This window comes from Gekko japonicus, unplaced genomic scaffold (genome assembly GCF_001447785.1).
Source record: "Gekko japonicus isolate JY-2015 unplaced genomic scaffold, Gekko_japonicus_V1.1 scaffold806, whole genome shotgun sequence".
Lineage (NCBI taxonomy): Eukaryota > Metazoa > Chordata > Lepidosauria > Squamata > Gekkonidae > Gekko > Gekko japonicus.
This window is the reverse complement of record NW_015160234.1, coordinates 241,474-268,965: the sequence shown is the minus strand read 5'-3', so window position 1 is coordinate 268,965 and position 27,492 is coordinate 241,474. Positions and strand designations below refer to the sequence as shown.

General features: G+C 44.5%; 1 protein-coding gene across 2 annotated transcripts in view; it reads left to right on the top strand.

Moving 5' to 3' along the window:
• Window positions 1–27,492, top strand: part of SMAP1 (small ArfGAP 1) — a 100,663-nt gene that overhangs the window by 39,622 nt on the left and 33,549 nt on the right. The window contains exons 2-6 of one of the 2 annotated variants that reach the window (XM_015412701.1): window positions 4,840–4,973; window positions 8,016–8,101; window positions 10,866–10,941; window positions 15,130–15,204; window positions 15,763–15,843. In XM_015412701.1, the coding sequence (XP_015268187.1) occupies window positions 4,840–4,973; window positions 8,016–8,101; window positions 10,866–10,941; window positions 15,130–15,204; window positions 15,763–15,843 (452 nt within the window). The remainder of the gene's footprint in view (window positions 1–4,839; window positions 4,974–8,015; window positions 8,102–10,865; window positions 10,942–15,129; window positions 15,205–15,762; window positions 15,844–27,492) is intronic. The other variant, XM_015412694.1, reaches the window with a different exon arrangement.

Here is a 27,492-nt window from a genome sequence, read left to right as displayed (position 1 = left end):
ATGGGGTGCCTCTGGTGCCAGCGTCGGAGGTTAGGAGTTTGGGGGTGCGCCTGGACTCCTCTTTAACGATGGAGGCCCAGGTAGCAACCACTGCTAGGGCGGCCTTTTACCATCTTCGGCTGGCTCGGCAGTTGGTCCCCTATCTCAGCCGTGAGGACCTGGCCACAGTGATCCATGCGACGGTCACCTCAAGGCTAGACTACTGCAACGCTCTCCACATGGGGCTGCCTTTGTCGCAAGTTCGGAAGCTGCAGCTAGTGCAGAATTCTGCGGCCAGGCTGTTGATGGGTCTCTCGAGAAGGGACCACATTCAGCCTGTGCTGAAAGCGCTGCACTGGCTGCCGATAGCGTACCGGATTTGCTTCAAAGTGCTGGTCTTGACCTCTAAAGCCCTTAATGGCCAGGGTCCAGCCTACCTGAGGGACCGCCTTTCTCCATATGTTCACCCAAGGGCACTTCGGTCGGGAGGGTGTCATCTCCTGGAAATTCCAGGCCTGAGAGAAGTTAAATTTGCAGCGACCCGGACTAGGGCAATTTTGGTGGCGGCTCCTACCTGGTGGAAGGAGCTCCCGGAGGAGATCCGGGCCCTGCGGGACCTTTCTCAGTTCCGCAGGGCCAGCAAGACGGAGCTCTTCCGCCATGCTTTTGAGTAGGAGCCGCTGCCACCGCTATTCCACTTGTACCCCCTATGCCCTGGCGTACTAACATCTGATTGCCTGGCCCCAAGGGTGGAGCGAGGCGCTTTGACACGCCTCTGAGGACAAGATCGTAGGATGTAGCTATGTGAGGTTAAGATCTCCCCTTCTTGCTTAAATTTGTTCTAATTTGTTATGGTATTTTATTGTAATTTATTGTTTTTAAACTATATGTGTTTTTTTTTAACCCGGCACACAGTGCCCTTGTTAGCCGCCCTGAGCCTTCGGGGTAGGGCGGGATATAAATGTAAATAAATAAAATATAAATAAAGAGAGAAAGCCATTTCCCAGTAATTCTGACAGGGCACAGCGGTTGAAGGGGGAGTGGATGGGGAAGAGGAGCAGACCCAGCACTTGGCCAATGGCACACAAGTACTCTTGAGTGGCGGCTGACGGGCCAATGGCTGAGGGAGGGCATGGAATGTTGCCACTTTAAAACAGAATTATGTATAAGGAGAGATGTGGACAACTATCTCTTATGTTTTCCATGTGTATTCCTGTTTAAGAAAGTAAAGACATTTTGACTTGCTGCAGCTGTAGTTCTCCACTTTTTTGTTAGAACATGGGACCCCAACCTTTTTCAGCCTTCAGTCACCATTGAAGTTTTGACTCAGATGGGGGAACACACCACAAAATGGCTGCCACAGGAGGCAAGGCCAATAACAAATGTCAGGGAATTAGCTTTTATATAACTCTGATAGTATTTTTAAACATTTTATGCAAAAGCTCTGTTTAAAGAGATGCTTCTTTAAATTAATGTTGTTTAAAAATATTTTCTTGCATACACACAAATAGGTATACCTATTGAGCTGTCTAAGAAACCTTATTTGGCAGTATCTTTATTTTATTCAGTTATTGTCCACCTTTCTTACTGAGACTTGTCGGATCATACAGTGTAAGACAATTAAATCATCAGGAATGTAACTTTGAATAAATAATGCAGTAGGATTTAGATTGCAGAAATCTAGAAAAAAACCTGAGACCTAGCTGAAGAAGCATCAGCATCAACATGACATGTTAAAGGATGCAGAAATTACATCAGCAGACAGTGCGTACTATACAAAGTAGCATAGTCCACAGTCCCTATCCCTTTAATAAAAGTATATTTCTGAAACATTTCATTACAGTATAGCCCTATTACCTGTGTTAAAAAAAGCCCTCCTGAATAATTCAGTTTTGCATAGTTTGTGGAAGCCAGGAAGGTGGGAACCTTCCTGATCTTATCAGGCAGGCCATTCCGTATAATGGGGGCCACAACAGAGAATGCACATCTGTGGGTAGTAGGTTTTCCTCATTTGCAGATGGTAGCTGCAGAATGCCCTTTCAGATGAGTGACTCTGTCATGGTGGAGCATAGGGAGAGAAGTGGTTCTGCAGATACGAGGGTCCAAGGCATGAATGGTTTTGTATATGGTAGCCAATGTCTGATGATTAGCTAATGAAGTGATTACATAATAATAGTAAGATGCATGCTTCACCTAGCTCCTGATAAGAACCAAGCTGCAGTATTCTGTGCCAGCTGGAATCTGAGTTGACATTGAGGGGAGACCTCTGTAGAGTGCTGTACAATAATCTAGCCTTGCTGTTATCATTGCATGAATACAGGTGGCTAGATCAGTCATGTCAAGGAAGGAGGCCATCTTCCGGGCTAGACTGAGTTGGAAGAAAGCGTTTTTGCAGCTTCATTAATTTGCTTCTCCAGCAGCAATGCTGGATCCAGTATAGCCCCTAATCTCTTAACCAAATCAGCAAAGGTCAACTGAACTCCATCAAAAGTGGAGAAGCACAGTGTCCTTCAAGATTTCTGGCTTCCCAGTCAGCATCACTTCTCTGTTGTCAGGGTTAGTTTCAATTTGTTCACTTTCAGCCATTTGACCACAGCTGTCAGGCAGTGACCCAAAATCTTTACTGTGTCACCAGGGAATCTGGATGGAGAGATGTAGAGCTGAGTGTTATCTGCATATTGAAGACATCTAGTTTCAAAACAACAAATGATTTCTCTTGAAGGCTTTAGATGTTGAATAACATGGGAGATAAGATTGCACTGTGTGGCAGCCCTCAGGGCAGCACCCAGCTGAAGATAACTGGTCTCCAGCAATCAACACTTTGAGTCCGATCCATGAGAAGAATTATATAAATGAGTACAAGGCACATCCCCTGATACCTGCTTGCAGGAATCTAACACATTTATACAAAGGGAAAAATACCATCCCCTTTACATGTGCCCTTCTTTCATAAGCCCAGCCATTTTTAACCAGAACTTTTGTTTGTAACAATGGTGGTGCTGAAAGGCTGGTGAGAGTGCCTTGCACCTGTGTACAGTAAGAAAGAGTCTGGTCACATTTTGATAGGAACATAAATTATTTTTGAAAAGTGAACAAATATTTGATGTAGAAAAGTGATCAACTTCTGCCTGAATTATAAAAATGCATTAAAACTGAGAAGCTCTAATGACTTCAATAGAAGTTCCACTTAGACACATCAAGCATTTTAGACATGCAGCCCAATCATGTTTTGTCAGAAGTAAGTCCCATGTATTTTCAGAGTATTGCTCTGTTAAGTGCACAGGTGCAGTACTGTACATAAAGCCCCTGTTTGCATTATACCATAAACATAAAAAACTCAAAAAGCTCTAGCTGGCTCTGCCCACTTTCTAAAAAAACAACTGGCAGGTGCCATGTTGGAGGACTCTTGTGTGTTTAAGCATCCTCTAAAAATGTAAAGTTTTGTTAACTGGCATCCAGGGGGAATGGGGGTTGTCAGTTTACCAAATATGTCAGTTAACAGTGCTTTTGCCTGGTGGGTGAAAGGGCAGCAGCACTGAGGAGATGGCAGCCAAGCGTAGGACTTGACTGGGACCTGCAGCCTGCTCCACTGTCCACTAGGGGTGTGCATTCAGCATAAACTGAGTCCCCCCCCCCCAAATATGTTATCAGTATTTTTCGGGTATTAATTAAGCTGAACACAGATTCAGATAATCTGATCGGCTACCAGCATAGCTGAGCCCAAATAAAAGCTGGTTTTATTGGCTATTATTTGGGTATATTTAACTATACTGAGGATCGGCTGGGGTGGTGGGAGCTGAGAGCTGCAAGAGGAGCCAGCCCAGGATCGGCTGCTTAGCTGGCTCTGTTGGGCAGTCTGGTTGAATCCCGGGCTGCCCAACAGAGTCCCAGCAGAATCTGTGGGGAGAGTTCTCTTTTGTGGGTTCTGTTAGGCACTCTAGTTTAAACTGGGTTGCCCAGTAGAGCCCCAACTGAGCCTTCAGGGAGAGTTCTCCCTGCAGGCTCTGCTGGGCAGCCCGGTTTAAACCAGACTTCCCAACAGAGCCTGCCAAGCACTCAATCCTGGGCTGACTCCCTCCCAGCCAGATCCGCAGATCCTGGGGCCAGCTTCTCCTACAGCACAGTTTAAACTCAACCCCAGGGAGGCTGTTGGGTTTTTTTAACTGTTAGTTTTTAGTTCAGGTCTATTGGACCCGAAATAATTTGGGATTTCCAAAAAATCCTGGATCTGAATACCATACCAGTATTGGGATCTGGGATTTTTCAGAAATACTTAATTTTGGGCGGTTCAGTAGATCCAAAACAAATAATACCGGTGGGGTGTACAACCCCAGTGTCCACTACTTGTTACTGCTATCCTCTCACTGCCACCCCACTTGAGTGTTTTGGATGCAGCCAAAGGGCAGCAGTGCCAAGCAATTAGAGCATGAGTGACTCAGGTGAGCCCATAAGTCTTGGGCATTCCAGTTAACCAGGTGCTGGTTAACAATGCTTTTACTGTGAATCTTTCCATTTGGATTCACATGTATTCTGATGGGGGTAGCATTTATTACATTTTAACATTAATTTTATTTTGAGTGGAAGAAAAACCTAAATAACAATAGCTGGAGAAGCTAATAAAAATGACTGAATGTTGTTGGTAGAGCTATATTTTTGTGCTGTCTCTTCTCTCTGGATTTTTGAAATGTTGCTCCCTGCAAGTGAGCAGTAGTCTGTGAAGTAAAGTGGTCCTGTTCACCTACAAGCAGTGGATTAGTTGTCTTCAGCTTTGATGGCTACTAACAAAGTTGTTTTATATTCCTCAAAAAAAATTAAGTTTTGTCAGATCTTGGATTATTTTAATCTTTTTTACTCCCTTAGGTCCCCGATGGGCATCCTGGAACACTGGTGTCTTTATTTGTATCAGATGTGCTGGTATACATCGAAATTTAGGTGTTCATATATCCAGGGTCAAATCTGTCAATTTGGACCAATGGACACCAGAACAAATACAGGTAAAATACCATGAAGTTGGTTTAGGACGTGCTGTTGGGGGGGGGGAAGATTTGGGAAGATCTTGAAAAACTGTAATTGGTAAAATGTATCATTTTGTTCATCAAAAAAACACACCAGCAGTGCTTCAGGGGTTGTAGCTGAGAGGAAGAACATCTGCTTGGTATGTAAAAGATCCCAGGTTCAATCCCTGTTGTCTCCAGTTGAAATGATCAGGTAGTGGGTGATATGTAAGAGTTGTACCTGATACCCTGGAGAACTCTGAATACAAGTGGATCAAAGGTATGATTCAATATAAAACAGCTTTGCATGTTCATGTGTGCATCTAGTGGATGTTTTCTACTGGTAGAGGGGCATCTCCACCATCAACTGAAGAGGGTGTTGGTTTTTCTCAGTCCCACTGCTCATTTCAAACCCATTATGCCCAGCACTATTTCTGGTGTCTGCAAAATGCTAGAGGCAGCATTTAGGGTGGGAATGGGTTGCTGTGGCAGGAGGAGATTATGAGGTCTGGTTCTGCAAGCAAATCTATGCTCGTGGTTCATTGGCTACAACCCATTTTAATGTAAATATACTGGTCTGGAGTACACTGTGCAACATCCTTGTAAATCAGGCTGAGAATGTGTAACTGCCATTTACTGACAGAAGCCAAGGCTTGAAGGCTGGTAATAAGGCCAATTATTTCTTAAACTACAGGTGCAGCTTTATTATTTTGGGATGTATAATTTCTCATTTTTAAAAAAGATTTCAGATTTTTCTGTAAACCTGGGGCGTTTGGGTTTTTTGAAAGATCTGCCTTGACTGTCCATGGCTCCAGTCTTTGGATTTAGGTATCCACAGATTTGGCAGCACTGAGAATTAGATAAGGACATTTTAATAACATAATTAGTTACTTTTAAATGCTGCGAAGTATCATCTTCCTGACACTTAAGCTGCATTTTTATAATCTGCCCTCTTAAAATCTTATAATGGACAGGGTAATGGTGATAAGAATAGGTTGCCACAGGCTTTGTGAAGTGTTTTGTTTTTGTTGATAAGCTGGGTGTTTCATATTTTGCAGAATAATAGTTTTAAGATTAATAAAGTTAGTTTTAGATGCAAGATTTTTTTCCTTATTCTCTGCAGTACCAAGAAAGCTAAGCCTGCTTAAATAATTTGGGTATTTGCAGGTGCGTCATTTTATGTTATTTATTTTATTTTTATTTTATTTTTTAAATTGTTAGCTGCCTTCCCCCCCTGTGGAACTCAAAGTGGCTGACAATGTAAATAAAACATTATAAAAACACAATAATGATAAAAACACAAAAACAACAATTATGAGACTTATAAAAGTCACAGATTAAAAACTCCAATTAGAACTGCCAATAATCGATTGATCTGTCAATCTAATTTATTACAGTAAGAGCCAGTAAAAACTGCCAATAATAAAAGCTTAAATCAATCAAAATGCAGTTCTAAATGAAACTGTCTTCAATTGCCTCCTGAAGATCAACAATGAGGGGCCAAGTGTACCTCCCTGGGGTGGTTGTTCCATAATTGTAGGTCTGTCTCCAAAAAGGCCCTCTCTTGTGTACCCACCAAACAAACATCTTTAATTGGTGGGACAGTGAGGAGGGCATCTCCCTGTGTCAGCAGCCCAGGCCATCTCCCTATTCCAGAGATTGGTCAGAGCCTCAACAGAGTCATCAGCAACCGAGTTGGGAAAATTCCCAAGCACATCAGGATCCATCAAGTGCCTGGGGCAGACCATCTTAATGGGTCCAGCACCCCTGCAGAGGAAAGAAAAAGCAGTAAGTCTGAACTCCATCAGGTAATGGTCTGTCCATGATAAAGTGGGAGCTTTAACTCCTGCACCTCTAGATCACCCTCCCCCACAGTGTAATAGACCAAATCCAATGTATGCCACAGTTAAATGTGTGGCGCTAGTAATCACTTGGGATAGGCCCATGGTCATAATGGAGGGCGTGAAATTCTGAGTCACTCCTGACAGCCTGGTCTCAGCATGGATGTTAAAGTCATCCAGGACCACCAGACTTGGGGTTTCCACTAGCACGCCTGAGACCAGATCGGCTAGCTCAGGAAGAGAGATGGCCGAGCAGCAGGGTGGACAGTACACCAGCAGAATCCCCGTCCTGCCCCTTCAGGAGCACACAGAATTGGCAGACTGTTGGATGAGGCACCTTGATAGATGGATGGAATCACGGTAGACCACTGTGACTCCCCATCCTCCTGGTCTAACCTGCTGTTGTATAGAGAAACCTAGAGGACAGAGCTGAGTCAGATTTACATCCCTAGCTCCATCCCGCCAGGTCTCCATAACTCATGTCAGATCAGCCTGCTCATCCAGGATTAAATTCTGAATGGCAGTAGTTTTCCCATTTGCTGACCTGGCATTTAGCAGCAGGGGGCCCAACCTTGGGGAAAGCTAGGTTTCTAATGGCTGGGAGGCAGACTTTGAGAAGGAGTGACGAGTCTGTGGGCAGCTTTAATCTACTATTGTAATCATGTTTTTAATTTTTAGAAGAGTTCTCTGCTGTTAAAAGCAAAAATGGGAGGGAAGTAACAAAGTGGAAGGCAGATACTAACAAAATGGCTGTATTTTACATAAAATAAACATTTATAGTCTTGGTTGTCACTTACAACAGTGTTGAACTCTGCAATGAAATTTCTACAGGGTTTTTATGTACAGCAAGGAGTCAGGATTCTTCCTTTAGCTTTTTTTCAAAAATTATGAAGTATTTTTGTCCTGTGTGCCAAACCGGGAGTTATTGCTGTTTCTACAGAATATATCGCCGCATAAAAGTAAATGGCTAAAAGCAGAACCGAATGATGACAGACAGTGGCTGGGTATATGGGACTATCAGAAGTAGCAGCTTGACTATGTACATTTTTAAAAACTGTAAACCATGATACTCAGTTCTTTTGCTTCTGATGGAGGTTACTTGTAAGTAAGCATGCTTAGAATTTCGTGTTATATGCTAAAAGTAAAATATGTTCAACTAAGTATTAAATCAGTCAATGTATTTTTTCGTCATTTCTTACAGTGCATGCAGGAGATGGGAAATACCAAGGCAAGATTACTTTATGAAGCTAATCTACCAGAGAATTTTCGAAGACCTCAGACTGATCAGTATCCTTTGTAGCCTACCAAACTGGGACACGATTGGAGCATTTTAGATGTTCAACTGTTTATTCCATATGTGGTGATGATTTTCAAATATACACAGTACAGAGTCACTAAAAGGCTAAGTTGAAAAGCTGAGTTCAAAACCAATAAAAAGGTACAGTTAGTTTCCAGTGAACTGCAAGATGATTTTAATTTACTTCAGAAAAGCTAAAATTTAAAGGTACTAATCACAAACCCTGGTTTCTGGCTGTGGTGTAGATTTAGTTCTTTGGGAAACAATCAGACCTATGGTATGTCTGGCCCAATACTTGTCTTGATTAAATGGAGGGTTAGGAGCCAAAACTGTTATTCCAGTGCTGCACTGGATGTAAAGGTGGCGGTATGTTTTGACACCGCAGGAGGAGGGAAGAGTTTGGAAATTACCTTCCCTCAGTTTGGAAGTGCCCAAGCCATTATGAGCCAAGCTGTGACATCCTTCAAATTCTGTGCTCATAATGGGCCCTCTTATCTGTCCATTTTCTGTCCATTGCAAGTGAAAACAAGAAGTTAAATAGTAGCCAAAGAGGACTAGGTAAAGCAAAGGGTTCTTGATAATGACCCAGCCCTCTGCAGTAAAACTTTCTAAGCATGTTGGTGCCTCTGCTGTTGAAGAGAGCACAGGATGCTGCCTTACACTGAAGCAGACCATTAGTCCATCAAGGTCAGTGCTGCTGGCAGTGGCTCTCCACAGTTACCAGTAGGAGTCAGGAACTATAGTTTTTCTTCTTCTTTTCACTAACGGATTGCCATTTCACTTCTCTTTCCAGTGCAGCTTAATAAATGTAGGAAAGTCTGGGAAAGTGGGAAGGGGAGGGTAAAATAAGCTAGCACATGAGAAGGCTGATAACACTAAAGGAGATCCCTTAGGCTGAATCATAATGAGCTTTAAAGAATGAGTCAGCCAAGTCTGAAGCCATGTAGAAGGGTTTCACCTGTCACTAGTAAGTATAAGGGTAAGTAGTACTTTCTGAAGTACCTCATGAACAGAAAGCCTCAGCAAATTTCTGTTTTGGCTGCACAGAGCATCTGTTCATCTTGATTTTAAGCTGGTTGGTTCTGTACTTTTATTAGTAGCATGGTTATGCTGTGCCATGGCATGCCGTGGCCAAAGGGTAAGGCCATGGGTCAATGGTGGAGTGTCTTCTTTGCTATGACGCTCCACCATTGAACCATGTTCAACCGCAGTATCCCTAGTTAGTCAAGTAGGTAATGAAAAAGACCTTCAGACCCAACTCAGAGTAGACAACACTGACCTTGATAGACCAGTGGTCTGATATAGTATAAAGCAGCATCACTTGTGTGTGAACATACAAACTTAATGAACACTGAAAAGCATGATGAATATGTGCTTTTTCTAGAACTTAGTTTATATATATATATATATATGTGTGTGTGTGTGTGTGTGTGTGTGTGTAGGTTTTTTCCCATTTAACAAAAGACACATAATATGTTTTGAAGTTGTTTAAGAAAAACAAGGGAAGTAGCGAAGATAAAGGGGCTGGGGAAGAGTTAACAGTAAGGAGTGTTGGGAGGAAATATAGAGGAGTCACCAACATAGGAAGGGAAAAAGGAAAAGAAATGAGAAAAGAAGTACAGGGAACACATTATCCATAAATAGAATATGTATTTCCACCATTCCCATTTTATCTTCACCATTGGCTGTTGTCAAGGCTTAACTTCTTCAGACCATCCTAACGCTGAAGTATGTTAATTACTTCAAGCTCATGTCTCGGAAACCAGTCTATATATTTCAGCTCTGGTTTTCATTTTGATTTTTTAAAATATTATGTGTTGATGTTGGCATAGTACAAAAGTTTAATGAAAGTCCTTAGAATTAAACTGCTTTTTAGCTTCAGTTAATGTCAGCATAACAGTAAAGTACTTGCCATGAACATGTGACCCTGTTGCTGGCGAAGCAAATAAAATAGCAAAAAATGACAAATAGAGAAAGATTAACTGCACAGGGCTGTCCCTACAGTGTAGATGAATTTGTGTTCATCTATAAAAGACACCCCCTCCCTGGTTGAAATTTAACTAACGTTAGGGTAAACTGAAAGAGATTTATCTTCTGCATACCAGTGCTCAGCCCTGTAGCCAGAATTTCCCCGGGGGGGGGGGGAATACTGGGAGGGGGGGGGGGCGCCCACCTGCCTCCTTCCTTGTCAGCCTTGCTGTGTGGCCTCACCAGGTCTTCCTGTTTCCGGTGGCTGCCTCCCTCCCTCTCCTCCTGCTCATCCAGGTCGCTCAAGGCCCCCCCCCACACACACACACACAGCTCAGGCTGTCATTGTCAGAGCCCTCTGGAGCAAGCCACCGTTGCTGCTGTCACTGAGGTGCCATGGATGGAGCAGCCAGTGGGTGAAGCACTGCCTGAGTGCTGGGCAAGGCTGGTGTGGATGGGATGCTGGTGGGCAAGGCTGTACAGGGCAGGGCAGATTCATGAGGGGGTGTCACCCTTGTCAGCCTCCCCCCCCCAGTGGCCTACTGGCCTGCCAGTGCTTACGGTGCATCGTTTTCTTTTTCATTGCCAGATGTAGGTATTCTCTGTGAAATGGAGCAGTGAATAAATACCTTGCTGTAAAGTAATTAAAAAAGAATTTGTGTGAGAATCCACTTTTGTCTTTAGAGCTCTTATCTTGGGATATAATCTAGGAAGTAAATGTTCTGCACTATTAACTCTCTAGTTTATTTTTATTTTCTTTCTTTTCCTTAAGTTATTTGACCTCAGAGCTGTGGAATTTTTTATCAGGGATAAATATGAGAAGAAGAAATACTACGACAAAAATGCAGTTAATGTCAGCAGTGTAAGCCCATTACTTTCTTCTGAATTTCTCTTAACATGTTCATATAGAAACTTAATAGTCACACATATTATAATAGTGCAAGTATCTCTGGTGAGAGGTACTATATGTAGGAATATTAAATGCACAGTAAAAGACTGACCATGCATTAAGAAGAGAAAGAGAATTTAGTACAGAAGAATGGCGGAAGTGACCTTCATTATCACAAAGAGAATTTGTTGTGAGTGACCTGCATTGTAAATACAGAACCCTGACTGTTAATTTAGGTTGGAACTGAGAGGGATCGTGCAGATACAGATTCCTACATGGATTGGTACTTCTGTAGTTCAAGCTAAATGGCAACTCATTTTTGTCAAATGAGTCTGAGATGGGTGACTGTCAAATTCCAGAACTGGTCCAGAAGAAAGCTAATGATTTTAATCCGAAATGAAATCCCATTGTACTAATTCATCACACCACTGGATTTCAATTTCGTATTGTCAAGTGGGAGAAGTAATCTGAGCAGTGCAGGCTGAAAGTGAAAAATGGTCAGGCGGTATTGAGGTAGGAGCTCAAAAAGACTGCGGGCTAGACCTGCTTTGCTGCTGATCAAAGGAAATGTCTGGAATTTGCCTATCAGGAAGCCTGTTTTTGACTGCAAAGTGAATGCAGGAAAGGGAGGATACAAATCATTTACAGCCAGTTGCCCTAACTGGCATTAGTACTCTTCATGAGAATTAATTAATTAGGTTTTGGCTCATACTTAGCACATTGACCATCTTTTCTTACCCTAAGATTTTTTTCTGAACTTTTTGAAATATAAAATAAATTACTGCCACCTGACTTTTTAAAGTTAGGTGCAGTAATTCCCAAGAACAGAATCTTGCTGCTGTCAACCCACAGCTGCTTGCTATTGTGGTATGAAAAGACCAAGCTACTGGGTATATTTTTGTGCCAATCTTTACTTGGTCAGTTGGTCTTTTGGTATGAAAGAATAAAATATGTACAGTCCTGGTTTGAGATTAGAAATGGTTTCCTGAAACAAAAGGCGTGCTAAGCGTATTTATAACAGTATGTGGAGTTTATGGCTAAACAATGTTCAGAGCCAGGTTAGATACAGATTTGGGAGGCCATAACTCTGTTGTCAAACCCATGCTTTGCCTGCAGAAGAGTGGCATTGGTTCCTGGTATCTCTTCAGTTAAAAGGATTGCTCGTAGTAGAGCAGGAAAAGGTCTTAGATCTCCCAGCCAGTGTAGGCAGTACTAAGATAGGTGAGCTAACGCTCTGACTCATTACAGTGCAGCTTCATGTGTTCAAGTGATACAGTCAGCATAGGAGGTGGAGATCTTTTCAGTGCTGGCACAGAGTTGCCTTATTTTTTCCTAACATGGTTGTCAATTTCTGTATTAGAAAAATTTATTGTTATATAATGTATGAATGGATTGTCTGTAACAGATACATGGGTTGGTTTAATTTCCAATTGATGTACCAGAGGTGAAACTTTGCTAACCTACCTCACAGGGTGGTTGTGAGGATGACATGAAGGAGAGGAGAATTATGTAAGCTGCTTTGGGTCCCCATTGGGAAGAAAGGCAGAGTATCAATGAAGGAAATAAATAGTACTTTAACTATACAGTATATCCTTTTGTAATTTGCTATGCTGGGATAGGAAATAATGCTTTAAGTGCCAGTAAGGGGAACTTCATTGTAAGTGCAACGTTTCACACTGCAGTTCCCACCCCCTGCTTCATGCATATATGATACTGTCCATATTTTAATTGTGAACTGAGTCAGCATACATTGTCCTTTCTTCATGTATGTTATCCACCAAACAATCCAGTCATGGTTAGGCTGAGATGGTGACTAGTCCAATGAGCTTCGTGGTTCAAGGGAACACTTGAACCCAGGCCACATCAGTCCTATTCCAATATTATAATCCAGGAGTTCCCAATCTTTTTGAGTCCATGGTCACCTTTGGAATTCTGAAGCAGTGTGATGGGTGGAACCACACAGAAGCTGCCACAAAAGACGTCATCAGCCATACAATTGCAGCTGCTGCTTACCTTCTGTCACACAGTAAAGATTCTTGTGCTGTGGTGCCAGCTGCTGCTGAAGTAATGTTTTCAAAATCTGTGCAGCCAATCATAGCTCCAATGGCCAATCAGAAGCCTGGCTGGCCCTGCCTGGCCCTGCCTGGCCCTGCCTACTTTCTAAAAATATTTGGTGGGCAAGAGAAGAGGTGTCAGTGGGAACCGTGGCACCCATGAGTACCAAGTTGAAGATCCCTGTTCTAACCCAGTTATACACACCGCTGTTGTGGAACTGGTGACAGTTTCAGGGTTGTCCAGCAAGGTGAATGGAGAGTTACACAAGGCACAAAGAGGTGGAAATAGTAGTAGAGAAAATGCAGCTGAGTAAGGAGACAGGAAGAGGTGACCCTAGCTTCTGGTGCTGATGGAAGACCAGGTTCATGGATGTGTTTTGGGGGGCCCTGAATTCTTGCTTACAGGAACTCAGAAGTGTATTGTTATGTACAGGTAGCAAAGATCTGTCTCAGTGGGTCATTTTGACTACTCGGTAGGTGTGTACAAGTGGGGGAACCACAAATATGTGCAGGGGAGGGGGACGTACCATTGCTCCCTACCTCTTTGTCAGTTACTCGTCCACTGGTATTTGCTCCAGCTCCCTGCTCCTTCCCCTTTGCCACCCCTGTTTCCCCCTCCTTTTTCCTTCCTCCACCCTGCTGGTTCCAGTTTTGTTTCATCTTCTACTTCCCAGGCTACAGCTTTCCTTGCCTCCCCTTAGTCTTTTCCCTCTCCTTATGTTGGGGGCCATGCATTTCCATTCTCCTCCACCTGTTTCTGAATACTGACCAAGATCTTGGCCTCCATTTTAGGCTGACTAGGCAAACACTAATGCTATTGCCAGGGTCCCCTGCTTTACTTAGAAACTTCTGTGGAATTTGCCATTTATGACACTTCACAGAGCATCAAGCAAATCAGCTTTCTGAGCAGTGTTATCCATTGATGTCTAGGCAACCCTAAATGGTGGCTTGGATCTCTCAAGATGGCCTCACGAGTTCTTGGTTGTCATTCTCCAATGTGCATTTTTTTTAAAGTGCATTATACGCATCTGTACAAGCACTAATTGTACAATTTTGGGGTCCCCCCATTTAAAAAACAAAACCAAAACTCGAGGGGAGGATTTTTCTTCAATTAGGAGCAAACTGTTTTCTAACCCTGGGTTTGTCCCCCTTGCAGATTTTTAAATATATTTTTGATATATATGTTTTTGAAGTATTTCTGGGAATACTTATAAATAAACCTGATCTTATTTGTGCTAGTTGGATCTGTTCATATACAAGGTGAGTTTACTGCAAGTAAAGCTGAAAATTCTGTGCTTATTGCTGTTATACACAGATCTTCAGAACTCTATATGAATTGCATTATAATATGCCTGGTGGTGTTAGATAATGAATTGCCTTATAACCATACACATTTTTTCTTTGCTATTTCCAAATGGAGAGCTTTATTTAAAACTTATACATTTAATTAAAGTTCTTGATGACCCTTCACTGTTAAAATAAATACTCAGTAAGAATAAGCCAAGAACAAAGGTATCTTTGCCTTGTTCCGTATCCCCATGGGAAAGTGTTCTTTTTGAGCTTCAGAACATTAATATTTCAGCAGTCACATTGAATAAAATTTGAACAATGGATGGAACTTAATTATTTTCCCTCATGCTTGTGATGTGATCTTATCCAAGTTCATTTCTTATTTTATATTCTAGCGAATTCAGCCATAAATCATTCACTGTTACCTGATAACACCCCCCAGAACTAGCTCTAGTAACATTTTTAAAAAGGTTAAGAGGTGACTGACAACATGCACAGCTCTTTACAGTGAACTAATTTTTGCTATGGTCAGTACTTGGATTGAACTGAGGAAGTCCATCCTGAATGTAATGATCTTCTTTGAGATGGAAAATGGATGTTATGGCATTTAGGAGTAAAGTTAGCCTAAACATGTAGCCCTAAAAATGCAAACTTCTTCTGTCGGTGCCCTCCCCCATGTCCTAGTTTTTCCCCCTGCATTTCACCTGTATCTTCTGAGATAAATGGACAGCAGTAAAGTAAACTTGTGGCTGTTCCTGTAGTCTGTTAATTAAATCTGCCTTGGTGCTTTTTTTCGTCTTTCATCTGCTTTGTACAGATGTCTTCCTCTGAAGCTGCTCAGCCTTTGGCATCCTCTCCTCTGCAAGCTGCTTCTGAGAAAGCTAAAATGGAGGTATTTCCTCTTCCTACTATGTATACAGTGTCTAGGTACAGATGCTTTCTGCATTTTGTTTTATTGATAATGTGGTTTAACTCTTCCAGGCCAGCATCGTGATTTGTTGTTGCAGTCTTTTAAAAGTTTGGGTGATCCTTAGGCTTTTGTACTCCCTTCTGTTCTTCCTTGCCGGTTAATTAAGGGCTTCTGGGCTTCCATCAGATCTTAGTCTGTCTTTATGCCTGCACTGTGAACTACTTGCATCCTTCCCCAAAAATCAGCATCCTGAACCTCTCTTTTGCTGTACTCCTGTGTTACTAAAGAGAACTTGGGGGGTGGGGATCCCTACAATTGAATGGGCATACAGAAGTCCAGGAGACATGGTTGGTATTCCATTTTAGTGTATAAGTCCAGAGTACATAAAGGTTTAGAGTAGGGATGAAGATGTTGGTTAGATAAGAGTGACAGTGTGAAATACGAGCATTATCTTGAATGACAACATAGCTGTGAAATTCTTGTTTTGAACTTAAATTTTATTATGCATAATAGATACTAATGAAAATATTTTCCCCACAGAAGGAAAAGGAAAAAAATAAAGAAGAGCGAAAGAAAGATAGAGACCCAGAAAAGCCTTTGAAATGTTTAGGAGTTGAAAAAGTAAGACTTTTCCCCCTTCTTAACAGATGTTTAATAGTATGTCTCTTTGTACTATAAATATGCATGTAATAAAAGTAATTTGAATATTAAATATTGCTCAGCATGAGTTACTGGAAATACTGATTCCTCAAAGGGGCTTCTGACTTTCTGTAACTGAAACAGATCCACAGGATAAAAGAAACTTTCACTCTTTCGTTTTCAGATTCATTTGGGTCTCTTCTTCCAGCTGTCTTTTTGTGCTAATAATAGCTAACATGGGTTAGAGTTATTTGCTGTGCCTTTTAATAAGGGTTCGTGGCTTGTATAACATGACAATATACAAGGGCTCCAGATCAGGTTGAGTTAGAAATATTGTTTTAGCAGCATTCTAGTTTTAGTAGCAGGGCATTATTAGTTTTAGCCTGTTGCTTCAGGAGTGGTGTGCGGACCATCCTGTTTTCTTTTGACCTGGCGGTCTGAAGTATAACGAAGACGGCCAGGGGGACTTAACTGTGTCGGAGCAGCAAATTCCGGTGCTCTTGGGGAGGGGGAGGTTTAGCAGTGGGCCTAGGCATGATATTAAGGGAAGGACGCAGAGACTGCGAATGGCTTGGCGCCCTTCCAGCCTACGGCTCATCCCAAGGGTGGCTGGCAGTGGGGCCAGGATTGATAACCCCTCTCCATCATTGGTGTCGTGCAACACCAGGTCCATTAACAACAAAACCACAACCCTTCGGGATTTTGTGATGGAACATCAGGCGGACCTGGCATGTGTGACCGAGACCTGGGTGAGGGAAGGTGAGACGGTAGCTCTCACCCAGCTTGCCCCCCCGGGGTATTCGGTCCTTCACCAATCACGGACTAGGGGGAAGGGGGGAGGAGTGGCTATTTTCATTTGGGAGGCTTACTCCTTCAGGGCACTCCCGTCCGTGGAGATTAGAGTGTGTCGGCGTGATGCTGGAGGCTGTGGAGAGTGTGTCAATCTGGCTGGTGTACCGACCGCGATTGAGACAGTGAGCGAACTCGAGGCCCTTTGCGAGTCTTCGGTACTGGGTTTAGAGTGCTTTAGCCCACTCAGCCTGGACAAAGCTGACAGATTGCTCGTTTCTGTGTGCCCAACCACATGCGACCTTGATCCGTGCCCCTCCTGGCTCATTAAGGTGAGTCATGAGGGGTTTCAGGGTGCTTTGCGGGAGATTGTCAACAAGTCCCTTATTGAGGGACGATTCCCCGGAGCATTCAAGGAGGCGATGGTCCGCCCTCTCCTAAAAAAGCCATATCTGGACCTGGCTAACTGTCGGCCGGTGTCCAATTTGCCCTATTTGGGCAAAGAGAAGGGCGGTGGCGACACAGTTACAGGGCTTTCTGGATGATGCTTCAGTCCTGGATTCCTTCCAGTCCGGCTTTCGCCCAGGTCACCGGATGGAGACTGTTCTGGTTGCCCCAACAGACGCTCTCCGAAGGCATCTGGATCGAGGTGGTGTGGCGGCATTGCTGCTGTTAGATCTGTCAGCTGCATTTGATACGGTCGACCCTCAGCTGCTGACCCACCGCCTTGCCAACGTGGGGATTCAGGGGCTTGCCCTTCAATGGTTTGCCTCTTTTCTCCAAGGTCGGGGACAGAGGCATCCTCTTGAGTGTGGGGTGCCTTAGGGGGGCAGTACTGTCCCCATTACTATTTAACATCTATATGCGCCCCCTCGCCCAGATTCCTCGGAGTTATGGGCTGGGGTGTCATCAATATGCAGATGACACCCAGCTCTATCTAATGTTGGGTGGCCGGTCAGACTCCGACCTGGATGACCTTCATCGGGCATTGCAAGCTGTGGCTGGTTAGCTCAGGCTGAGTCAGCTGAAGCTAAACCCGGCGAAGACAGAGGTCCTGGGCTTAGGTCGGTTCAGGGCTGGGGCTCCCTCTCCTGGCCTTCGACGGGGTGCCTCTGGTGCCGGCGCCGAAGGTTAGGAGTTTCAGGGTGCTTCTGGACTCCTCTTTAATGATGGAGGCCCAGGTAGCAGCCACTGTCAAGTCAGCCTTTTACCATCTGCGGCTGGCACGGCAGTTGGCTCCCTTTGTTGACCAGAACGACTTGGCCACAGTGATCCACGCGATGGTCATCTCGAGGTTAGACTGCTGCAACACTCTCTACATGGGGCTGCCTTTGTCGCAGATCCAGAAGCTGCAGCTGGTGCAGAATGCAGCAGCCAGGGTGTTAATGGGTCTCCCTAGGTGGGACCACGTCCAGCCTGTCCTGAAGGTTCTGCACTGGCTGCCAATAGCGTACTGGGTCTGCTTCAAAATGCTGGTTCTTACCTATAAAGCCCTATATGGCCAGGGTCCAGCTTACCTAAGGGACCGCCTTTCCCCATATGTTCCCCCAAGGGCACTACGGTCTGGGGCAAAACTTCTTTTGGTTGTCCCAGCTACTAGAGATGCTAAATATACTGCGACTAGGGCCAGGGCTTTTTCGGTGGCAGCTCCTATCTGGTGGAACGAGCTCCCGGAGGATATCAGGGCCCTGTGGGACCTTGTGCAGTTCCGCAGGGCCTGCAAGACGGAGTTCTTCCACCAGGCTTTTGAGTAGGAGCTGCCACCGTCACTGTACCACCATCGCATCGCCATTTTTGACGATGTGAACTGGCCTTGGAAATGGAGAACGGACAGAGTTAAGACTGATCAAGAAGAGACAGTAGTGCCTTCTGAAGCATTGCATTGGAGTCCCTGTCTTGGATGATATATTGTTGTGAGCACCGATTTTAAATGTAAAATGTAACCTGATGGTTTTATTTGGTTTAATTGTCATGTATGGCATTTGCCTCTCGTTTGCCGCCCTGAGCCCATGTGGAAGGGTGGGATATAAGGCTAATAAATAAATAAATTTAAAATCATTCCGTACACAGCAGACTGTTCCTCATGATGATTTTGGTGATCTGCTAGATTGTGATGAATTCTTCTGAGGCAGTTAGTGCCTTGACCTTGTAGAAGGACCCACTGGGAGTTAGTGGAGGGATGAAAGCTGCCCATAGTAATGACCTGTGTACGGATATGGGTGGATCGCAGAAATGTGTTTAGTGCAGGTTCCAGGAATACATCTAAGACACTGTCTGATATTCTTTAACACAGAGCTTGTCCTTATTTTTGCTACACCAGTGCTGCTTATAAACAGAGTAGAATTTTGTCCAGAAAATAATGCATGAATATGAGATTGCCTGACGGAAGAATTCCTCTTTAAAGGGGAATCCTGTTTATGAACCATGGGTGGAAAGACACTTTACAGAAAACAAAACCCAGTAGCACACATGCCCTAAGGAATAGGTGGACTTCATTATTTGTATATTCATATCAGAGAGCTCTTTCCAAAGCAGAGTACCTTAACAAAATTATACATTGATGTCTTGCCACCAGAGTTAAGCAAATTATCTGAAATGATTGAAAATTAGCTCCCACATCCCCTCTTCTTACATAACCCTGTCTCCAGCAAAAGTGTAGGGCTCCTCCTGTTGTGACAAGTTTTGCTTTCTGGTCCTTATTTCACCTAGAGTGCTCAGACCTGTTTGCAGTGTGTAGCCCTCCACTTCTGTCAGAGCAGGACAAGCCACACGAAGCATGAAAAAAGAGCTGCATGAGTTCTTCTATTGTGTGCCTGCATAGCATCAGCCCTGCAGATGTATTGCAGCCCCTCCCATATTTGCAGCGTATTTGGGGAATCCCAAATACCCATAGCTCAGGGTCCTCTCCCACATCATCATGGAGACATGTAAGACTGTACCTGAGCCATCAAAAGTGGGAACGGCAATGGCACTCTGAGACCAGGAAGCATAGGATTGATGACATAGCCTTCTTGCCTCACTGTGTCTCTATTGCTGCACCTTTCAGAGTTGCATGGTGGAGTTGGCATTAGCCCCCCCCCCCCCGCCCCCAGTCTGTTGTAATGAGCCAGCCATGTAGCCTGGTCCACTTTTTCACTGGTGTGAACTTAAGTAGTTTGTTATGCTTTTAACTTGAAAAATTAGATTTTAAAACTGTAATGCTGATTTTATTGTATATTTAATTGTTGGAAGCCGCCATGAAAGGAGTGGGATATAAGTTGAATGAATGAATAAATAAATGAATGAATAAACAAACTGCCACTTGTTCTGTTGCTGCCAAACTTGGTGAGGAGGAACATAAATAAAACAGAAGCTGTGGTAGAAATGGAGACAGCAAAAATAGAAAATTAGGAGCCTGAGGGGAAGGAGGCAGGGTCGGATCACTAGGCCAGCTAGTCTCTCACCTAGGGTGGAGGTCCAAGCAGGGCGCCAACTGCCCTGCAGGCTGCTGCCCTCCCCCCGCCAAAAGCCCCCACCCTGCCCAAAGATGCTGCTCGTGTTGCGGCGGTGGCAGCATGCATGCCGCTCTGTGCCACCGTGCACCTGTCCCTGGTGCCACCATGGGCGCATTGATCCCCTGGCTGCCTGCGTACGTGGTGCGCCCCAGCCAGCTGGGAAGGTAAGTAAGTTCTGCTGGGGGGATGGCAGCCGGGGCTGGGGTTGGGGGAAGGGGGAGGGAGGCGGCAGTGGCGGCAGCAGGAGGGCCTCAACACTGATAAGGCTATAAGACCCCAGCATGTTTTTTTGGGCGCCCATTGGGTCCCCCTTACTGCCACCTCGCTTTGCCTCCACCGCCTCATCAGGTGGGGGAGGGGGGCAGGGAGGGAGGAAGCGTTCCCTCCCTGCGAGGCGTGCAGGCCAGCGGGCTCGGGCACTCCCCCCACCCTCCCCGGCAGAGAAGGCGCGCTCAGAGCTCTTTCACCGTTGCTGGTGGCGGCACTGCTTGCCCTCTGGCTTCCCGGGGCTCCTGTTGGGGCACCGCCTTTCCCAGGGCCGGGGCGGGGCACGGAGGCGGCCATGTGGGAGGGGCAGCCAGGCCGGGGCGCTACCTGCTCAGCAAAGAAGCTGCAGCAGCGGCTCTCGCTCTGCCTGGCGCTGGGTTTCCTCCCCCCCGCCCCTGTCCTTGGAAGTCTGCCTTTCAAGCATTGAACCAGAGCAGTGCCACCAGGTGAGCGCACCTGTCCGGCTCTGTCTGTCCCTCTGTCTCCCCACCACCACCTCCATGTGTGCACCTTGGGGTTGAGGCAGGGGCGGGGCTGAGCAGGTGGGCTGCCTCCAGGGCCTGCGGCGGGTGTAAGATGGGCGGCCAGCTGGGAGGTTGCCAGGCCCACCGGGAGGTTGGCATCTGAGGGGGGGCGTCATGAGGCAGCCTCGCTTAGGGCACAGGAACCCCTCGGGCCAGCCCTGGAAGGAGGTTAGAAATCTCTTCTGATTTAGGAAGACGAAAACATGCTATGGAAAGCAAAGATGTCTGTTTGCTGGGGAAAGAGAAATGGGATATCAAATGGAGATACAGAGTAGCTTGTAGTGGCATGGAAAGTAGTGTGGTGGGGCACAGACAGAAAGGTGGAAAAACTGAGAAATGGGGTATAGAGATCAGTGAGTGGGGAAAGCAGAAAAAGTGGTTTGAGAGATGGGCTGCAGATGTGTGGTGGTAAAGAGAACATGGGGGAGAGAGAATTAAAGCATGTTAATGGAAAGAGGGGTTAACAGGGAGCTGGAGTGGAAGAGGGCAAGTTCAGGGGGCAGAGAGCAAAAGTCAATTGACAGTATAGGGTAAAATGAAAGCACTGGATTAAAATTGTAACAAATACCTTCCTCCCTGGATGCAACCTGCTTGAGTTTCTCTCAGCAATTAGAGTTTTCCTTCCTTAGTTCTTCCTGAAGAGTGAATGTCATGCCTCTCCTTCACAGTGGGATGCAAAAATGCCAAACACAGGGACAGTTTATGCATCTCATTTCACTGCAGGAGAGATGTGAGACTTCTCCCCTTCCTCCTGTCCATCTTCAAATTTCTGAAGGCAGGGATGGCATATGTGCAGGCTGATCGCCTGTTTGCTTTCCCTGTTTCAGCAAAATGTCCATCATTAACAATAGGTTAACTATAATTTTAACATACTTTCCCTTTTTATACTAACTGTTTCTGTACTTTGGGATGAGGGGTATGGACAATATACTCCCCCCCGTGTAATACCCTGTTTCCCCGAAAATAAGACCTACCCCAAAAATAAGCCCTAGCAGGATTTCTATGCATTTGTGGTATAAGCCCTAGTGTGTCTTCTTGAGAAAAAATAAATATAAGACAGTGTCTTATTTTCGGGGAAACACGGTATATGAGAGCCTAGATAAGCTTTTATTATGTTAACATTACTATGTTTAGAATCTGTTTGAGTGGCAGTTCTTATTCACACAACATTTATGAATATTAAAAGATTAAATGACAGCTTAAAATTGATTTGAATTAATTTATGTGGCCAGTAATCATGGCATTGTATATTGGCTTCTGGCAATGCGGGGGTCTAAACAAGTTACAAGTTTTTTAATAATATGAGCTGCAAATAATCTGCATTCTAGCACCAAGAAATAATTGTTGCCAATTTTCCTAATTGCATATATTTAGAGAAAACAGCAGCAGTATATTTTTTATCATAGTATAGTATTTAAGAAAATAGGAAAATAGAAACTGGGAATTAGAAAAGCTCGTATTACCTAAACATATGAATTTTCGTAAGTAATGTTTAATGTACACTTTCTCTGTGTTCATAATATTACTGGCTTTCTTGATTTTTTAAAAAAGAATATGTAATAATGGCAGTAGCACAAAGGAATTCATAACATGCATTAGAGCAGAACTGCATAAAGTGTGCTTGATGGGATACATGTTAAGCCATAACATATAGTAAGTGTAACCCTGAGAATCATAGGCTGCAGACTGATGTTTGAAAAATAAGTCTCAGTATTAAATATATACATGAAAGGGGACCAGCGATACTAGCGGGGGGGGGAGAGCTCCACACAGAGCAGAAGGAGGAGGAAGCAGCAGCAGCCGGTAAGCGCCTGGGGGTTCACAACGCTTCCAAGTTCTTATGGTCAGTCCACACCTCAAACGGCACCTGAGCCCCCTCTAGTCAATGTCTTCAGGTAGTTAGTGCCAACTTAATGGCCGCCACTTCTTTATCCCAAACTGCCCAATTCCTCTCCAACTCAGAAAACTTCCTGGATACATATGCAAGGGGGTGCAAATTCCCATCCTCATTTCGTTGCAGGATTGCCCCCCCCCATGGCCACATGAGAGGCGTCCACTTGCAGCACAAAGGGCTTATTTTCATCGAGTGCCATAGGATTGGCTCAGAGGTGAACAGAGCTTTCAGTCTATCAGCCTAGTGGCACCCCGGGGTCCACAGCAGCCTGTAGCTGGGTTTGTGGCTCTCTGTCCCCGTCCTCTTAGTTTTCAATAAGTCAGTGAGGGGTAAGACCACCTGGGCGAAATTGGGGATCAATGGACAGTAAAAATTGGTGAACCCAAGAAATTATTGTAATTGTCTCCTTATCTGAGGGGATTCCCACCACAGCACATCCTGAATTTTGTGAGGGTCGATGCCCAGGCCCCTCCCAGAAATTCGATATCCTAGAAAGTCCAGCTCTTCCTTATGAAACTCACACTTAGGTTTGCAAATAGGCGGTTCTTATACATTGCTTTCAGCACGCCTCTAACAAGCTGCATGTGCGACTCCTTATCTTTTGAATAAATATTTATGTAACACCAAATTGATTAGATTCATGAACACCCCTGGGACTCCTGTTAGCCCAAACGGCATCACCAAGTATTAGAACTGGCCTTTTTTGTTGTTGTTCAGTCGCACAGTTGAGTTCAACTCTTCACAACCCCATGGACCACATCATGCCAGGTCCTTCTGTCTTCCTCTGGAGTCTGCTTAATTTCATGTTCGTTGCATCGATAACACTGTCTAACCACCTCATTCTTTGCCGTCCCCTTTTTCTTTTACCTTCAGTCTTTCCCAGCATCAGGGTCTTCTCCAGTGAGTGCTCCCTCCTCATTTGGTGGCCAAAGTATTTGAGCTTCAGCTTCAGTATCTGGCTTTCCAGGGAACAGTCAGGGTTGATTTCTTTTAGGATTGACTGATTTGATCTTCTAGCAGTCCAAGGGACTCTCAAGAGTCTTCTCCAACACCATATTTCAAAAGCATCTATTCTTCAGCGCTCATTTAGCCTTTTGTTACTGTCCATGGGGTTTTCTTGGCAAAGATACTGGAGTGGGTTGCCATTTCCTTCTCCAATGGATCATGTTTTGTCTGAGTTCTCCGCTGTGGTCATGAGAGAGTTAACAGTCTTGCAATGAAATAATTGTACTAAATGGTCTCTGTGATATGGAACACAAATGGACTGAACAAATTACAGTGAAACATACAGGAGGTCAAAGCAGACAAAGGTCCTTGTAAGTCACCTTCACCCGACAGGAGGGAAAGAACAAAGAACAAGGCCTCCTTTGCTGAACAGCTGTCGGAACAACTGTTGTGTACTGTTGCTGTCACTTTGGTAGATCTTGATGGTATGGTTTTAATTTTTGTAAGCTACCTTGTGGGCTTTTGAAACTGTATGTGATATGATATAGATATTTAATTTTTAATGAAAAATAGTTAAAAATCAGGGGTCATTTTCTCCTGGAGCACCCCGGAGCAGTGCTCCGGCAGTAAGGAGCCCAGGCCCTGCCCCCCAGCTTTCCTGGCTGCCGGCGGAGAGACTGGGGGGGGGATTTAAATCCCTGGCTTCCCTGCCCGACCTTCTCCAGGTGCCCTGCAGCTGCGGGGCATCTGGAGAAGATCAGGCAGGGAAGCCAGGCATGTTTGCCTCCCTGCCCTCCCCCTCTCTACCCAGCCCGCTGCAGCAAGTTGGCTGGAGAGGAGAAGGGGAGGTGGGTGTCATGTCCTCCTTTCCCCCTGAGCCTCTCCGCTTTTGTGGAGAGACTCAGGGAGGGGGGGATTTAAACTCATTTGCATATGCCTTTACTCATTTTTAACATGCCTGCCGTTTGTCATGGGGTGTGGCATATGCAAATGAGCTCCTGCGCCTCTTTTTCTAGGAAATGAACTTATTTATCCACATTGTGGAGCAAAAGACCATTCTTAGCTGCATAATCAACCCAGACATGCAATGAAAGGTTTGTTTCTCAAAACCTGGTGCTAAGACTGTTACTGTAGAATACAGTATATAAATTATACTGTACAATATTTTCAGTTTTCCCCTGACAACAGATACAAAGATGTTGTTCAGTCATATTGTTTAGAATATTTCCATATATAATGATAAGTTATTACATTGCCTAGTCTGCTTATTAAGCACCTTTGTTCAAAGTAATGCTTAGTGTATTTTAATCTTCCTTTATTAACACAGATTAACATGCAGGCTATTCTAATGTTTTGCTTCCTAATGCTTGTGAAATTCATTTGGTCCTCTGAGAGACTTCTGTTATCAAAGGAGTTTCGTAAAATCATTAATTCCCATGCTGGACATCACAAAACAAATAACTGTTCATGCATGCTCGGTACATCATATATTGATCAACTGCCTGTTTTTCTGCTAGCCTAGGGAGAATCAACTAAGGCGGAAAGAAAATTGAATGCTTCTGTTGTTTACTTTCAGATGCTTTTATAATGATTTCTTTTATAAATCATCCAGTTTTGGTCGGAATTAAATGAGATAAGGGGTATACAGACATCGCACAGATATTTACTTCATTTATACCCGGCCTTTTTCTCCAGTGGAGACCCAAAATGGCTTACATTGTTCTGTTCTCTTCCATTTTATCTTCATGACGAACCTGTGAGTGTGGCTGACCCAATATCACCCAACAAGGTTCCATGGGAAAGCAAGGATTTGAACCAGGGTCTCACAGATCCTTGTCTGACACTCTAATCTGGCACTCTACATTACATGGGCTGTCAAAAAATCTATATATACATGCTTGTTTTTAAAAACGGAATTTAGCTGCATATTCATATTTTATTCAGAATTTTAAAAATCAAACTGTCTTGTTCCACTTCTTTTTGTGTCTCAAATGATATTTCTTGTCGAGGAAGGCTATGTATGTATGCATGTGTTGGCTTTGTGGGCATATTGCTGAACTCTAAACTGCATCAGTACTACTCTACTGTGTATGAAGCAATGTCATGGAGGGCAAGCAGGCCAACTTCTGAGGACTGAACTACTGCTGAGAGTTACCTCAGGTCCTTCTGAGCTTCCCTTTCATTCAGAATTATTGGTTCACCATATTCAAGGTTGGGTGGAATAGACAGAAAAGATACAGATGATGCACACAGCTCTAAGGGTCGTTGTTACACTATCTATAATTAATGGAGAAGACACTGCTACATTAAGCATAGAAAATAATTGTTGCCTGTTTCACTGAAGTGCATATGTAACATGATCCTGTGCCAATGTCAAACCTTGCTTCAATTTGCCATGGACGCTGGAGGGAGGGGAATTTTTTAGGAGGAGGTTTGAGTGTGGAGTGTGTGACTGTACTATCATAGAAGCGTAACTCTTAAGAAGAGCCTTTCTCTGGTTCACAGAGGAATATCCTTGAATCTTCCCATGCCAGCTTGCTTAGTAGATAATTTAATCATATATTTCCCATGTGAAAGGGGGGTTAGAGACGCTGGAGCTAGGCAGGGTGAATGTGACGTATGCATGGGGCTTAGGAGAGGTTACATTTGAATTACCTATATCTTTGCACTAGGAATAAGGCCCGTTGTGGAAATAAATACGAGCTCTAGAAAGAGGCTCTGGGAGAGTGCCAAGGCCTTGGGCACTCAGCATCAATGTGCTGTGGCGACCTCAGCAGGATATAATGACACTATTTTCTCCAGAGGAACTGATCTCTGCTACCTCACCTGGAGATTGGCAACAATTGTTACCCAGGAAGAAATGGTTAGTTTGGGGGGTGGAGTCTATGGCATTGTACCTGTTTGAGGTCCCACCCCTCCTCAAACCTCACCCTCTCCCAGCTCCACCCCTCAAATCTCCAGGAATTTCCCAACGTGGAGTTGGCAACCCTATCTCCTTCCCAGCCAAGCATCAACCTGCCATTATCTGCCCTTCTGATTTCAGCTTTGCATCTCCTCCCCCTCCCTCCTGGAGATCAGTTGTAATTCTGAATGATTTCCATCCCTCTCCTGAGATTGGCAACAATGGTTCCCCAGAAGGGAATGGCTGGTTGGGAGGGTGGAGTCTATGGCATTGTACCTGTCTGAGGTCCCACCCCTCCTCAAACCTTACCCTCTCCAAATCCCATCCCTCAAATCTCCAGGAATTTCCCACCTGGAGTTGGCAACCCTATCTCCTTCCCAGTCAATCATCATTTCCCCACACACACACCTGCAACCTCTTCTGTGCTCTGAAGCCCTGACAGCCACAGAGCCCACCATTTTCTCCAGGGGAACTGATCTCTGCCATCTGGAGAGCAGTTGTAAGCAGTTGTAATTCTGAGTGATCTCCAGCCCCAACCTGGAGATTGGCAACAATGGTTTCCCAGGACAAAAAGTGGTCTTTCTCTGCAATGAGGACCAAAGCATCATTCTCCTCTCCCCATTTTGACTTGCACAACAACCCTGTGAGGTAGGTTAGGCTGAAAGACTGTGACTGGTCCAAAATCACCCACTCAGCTTCTACAGCAAGAACCTGGATCTAGCAGACCCTGCTCTGAAGCACTGACTGCTATGCTTAGGTCAGCCGACATCCAGGTGGAGTCTGAAGATCACCAGGTATCACAATTGAACTCCAGAC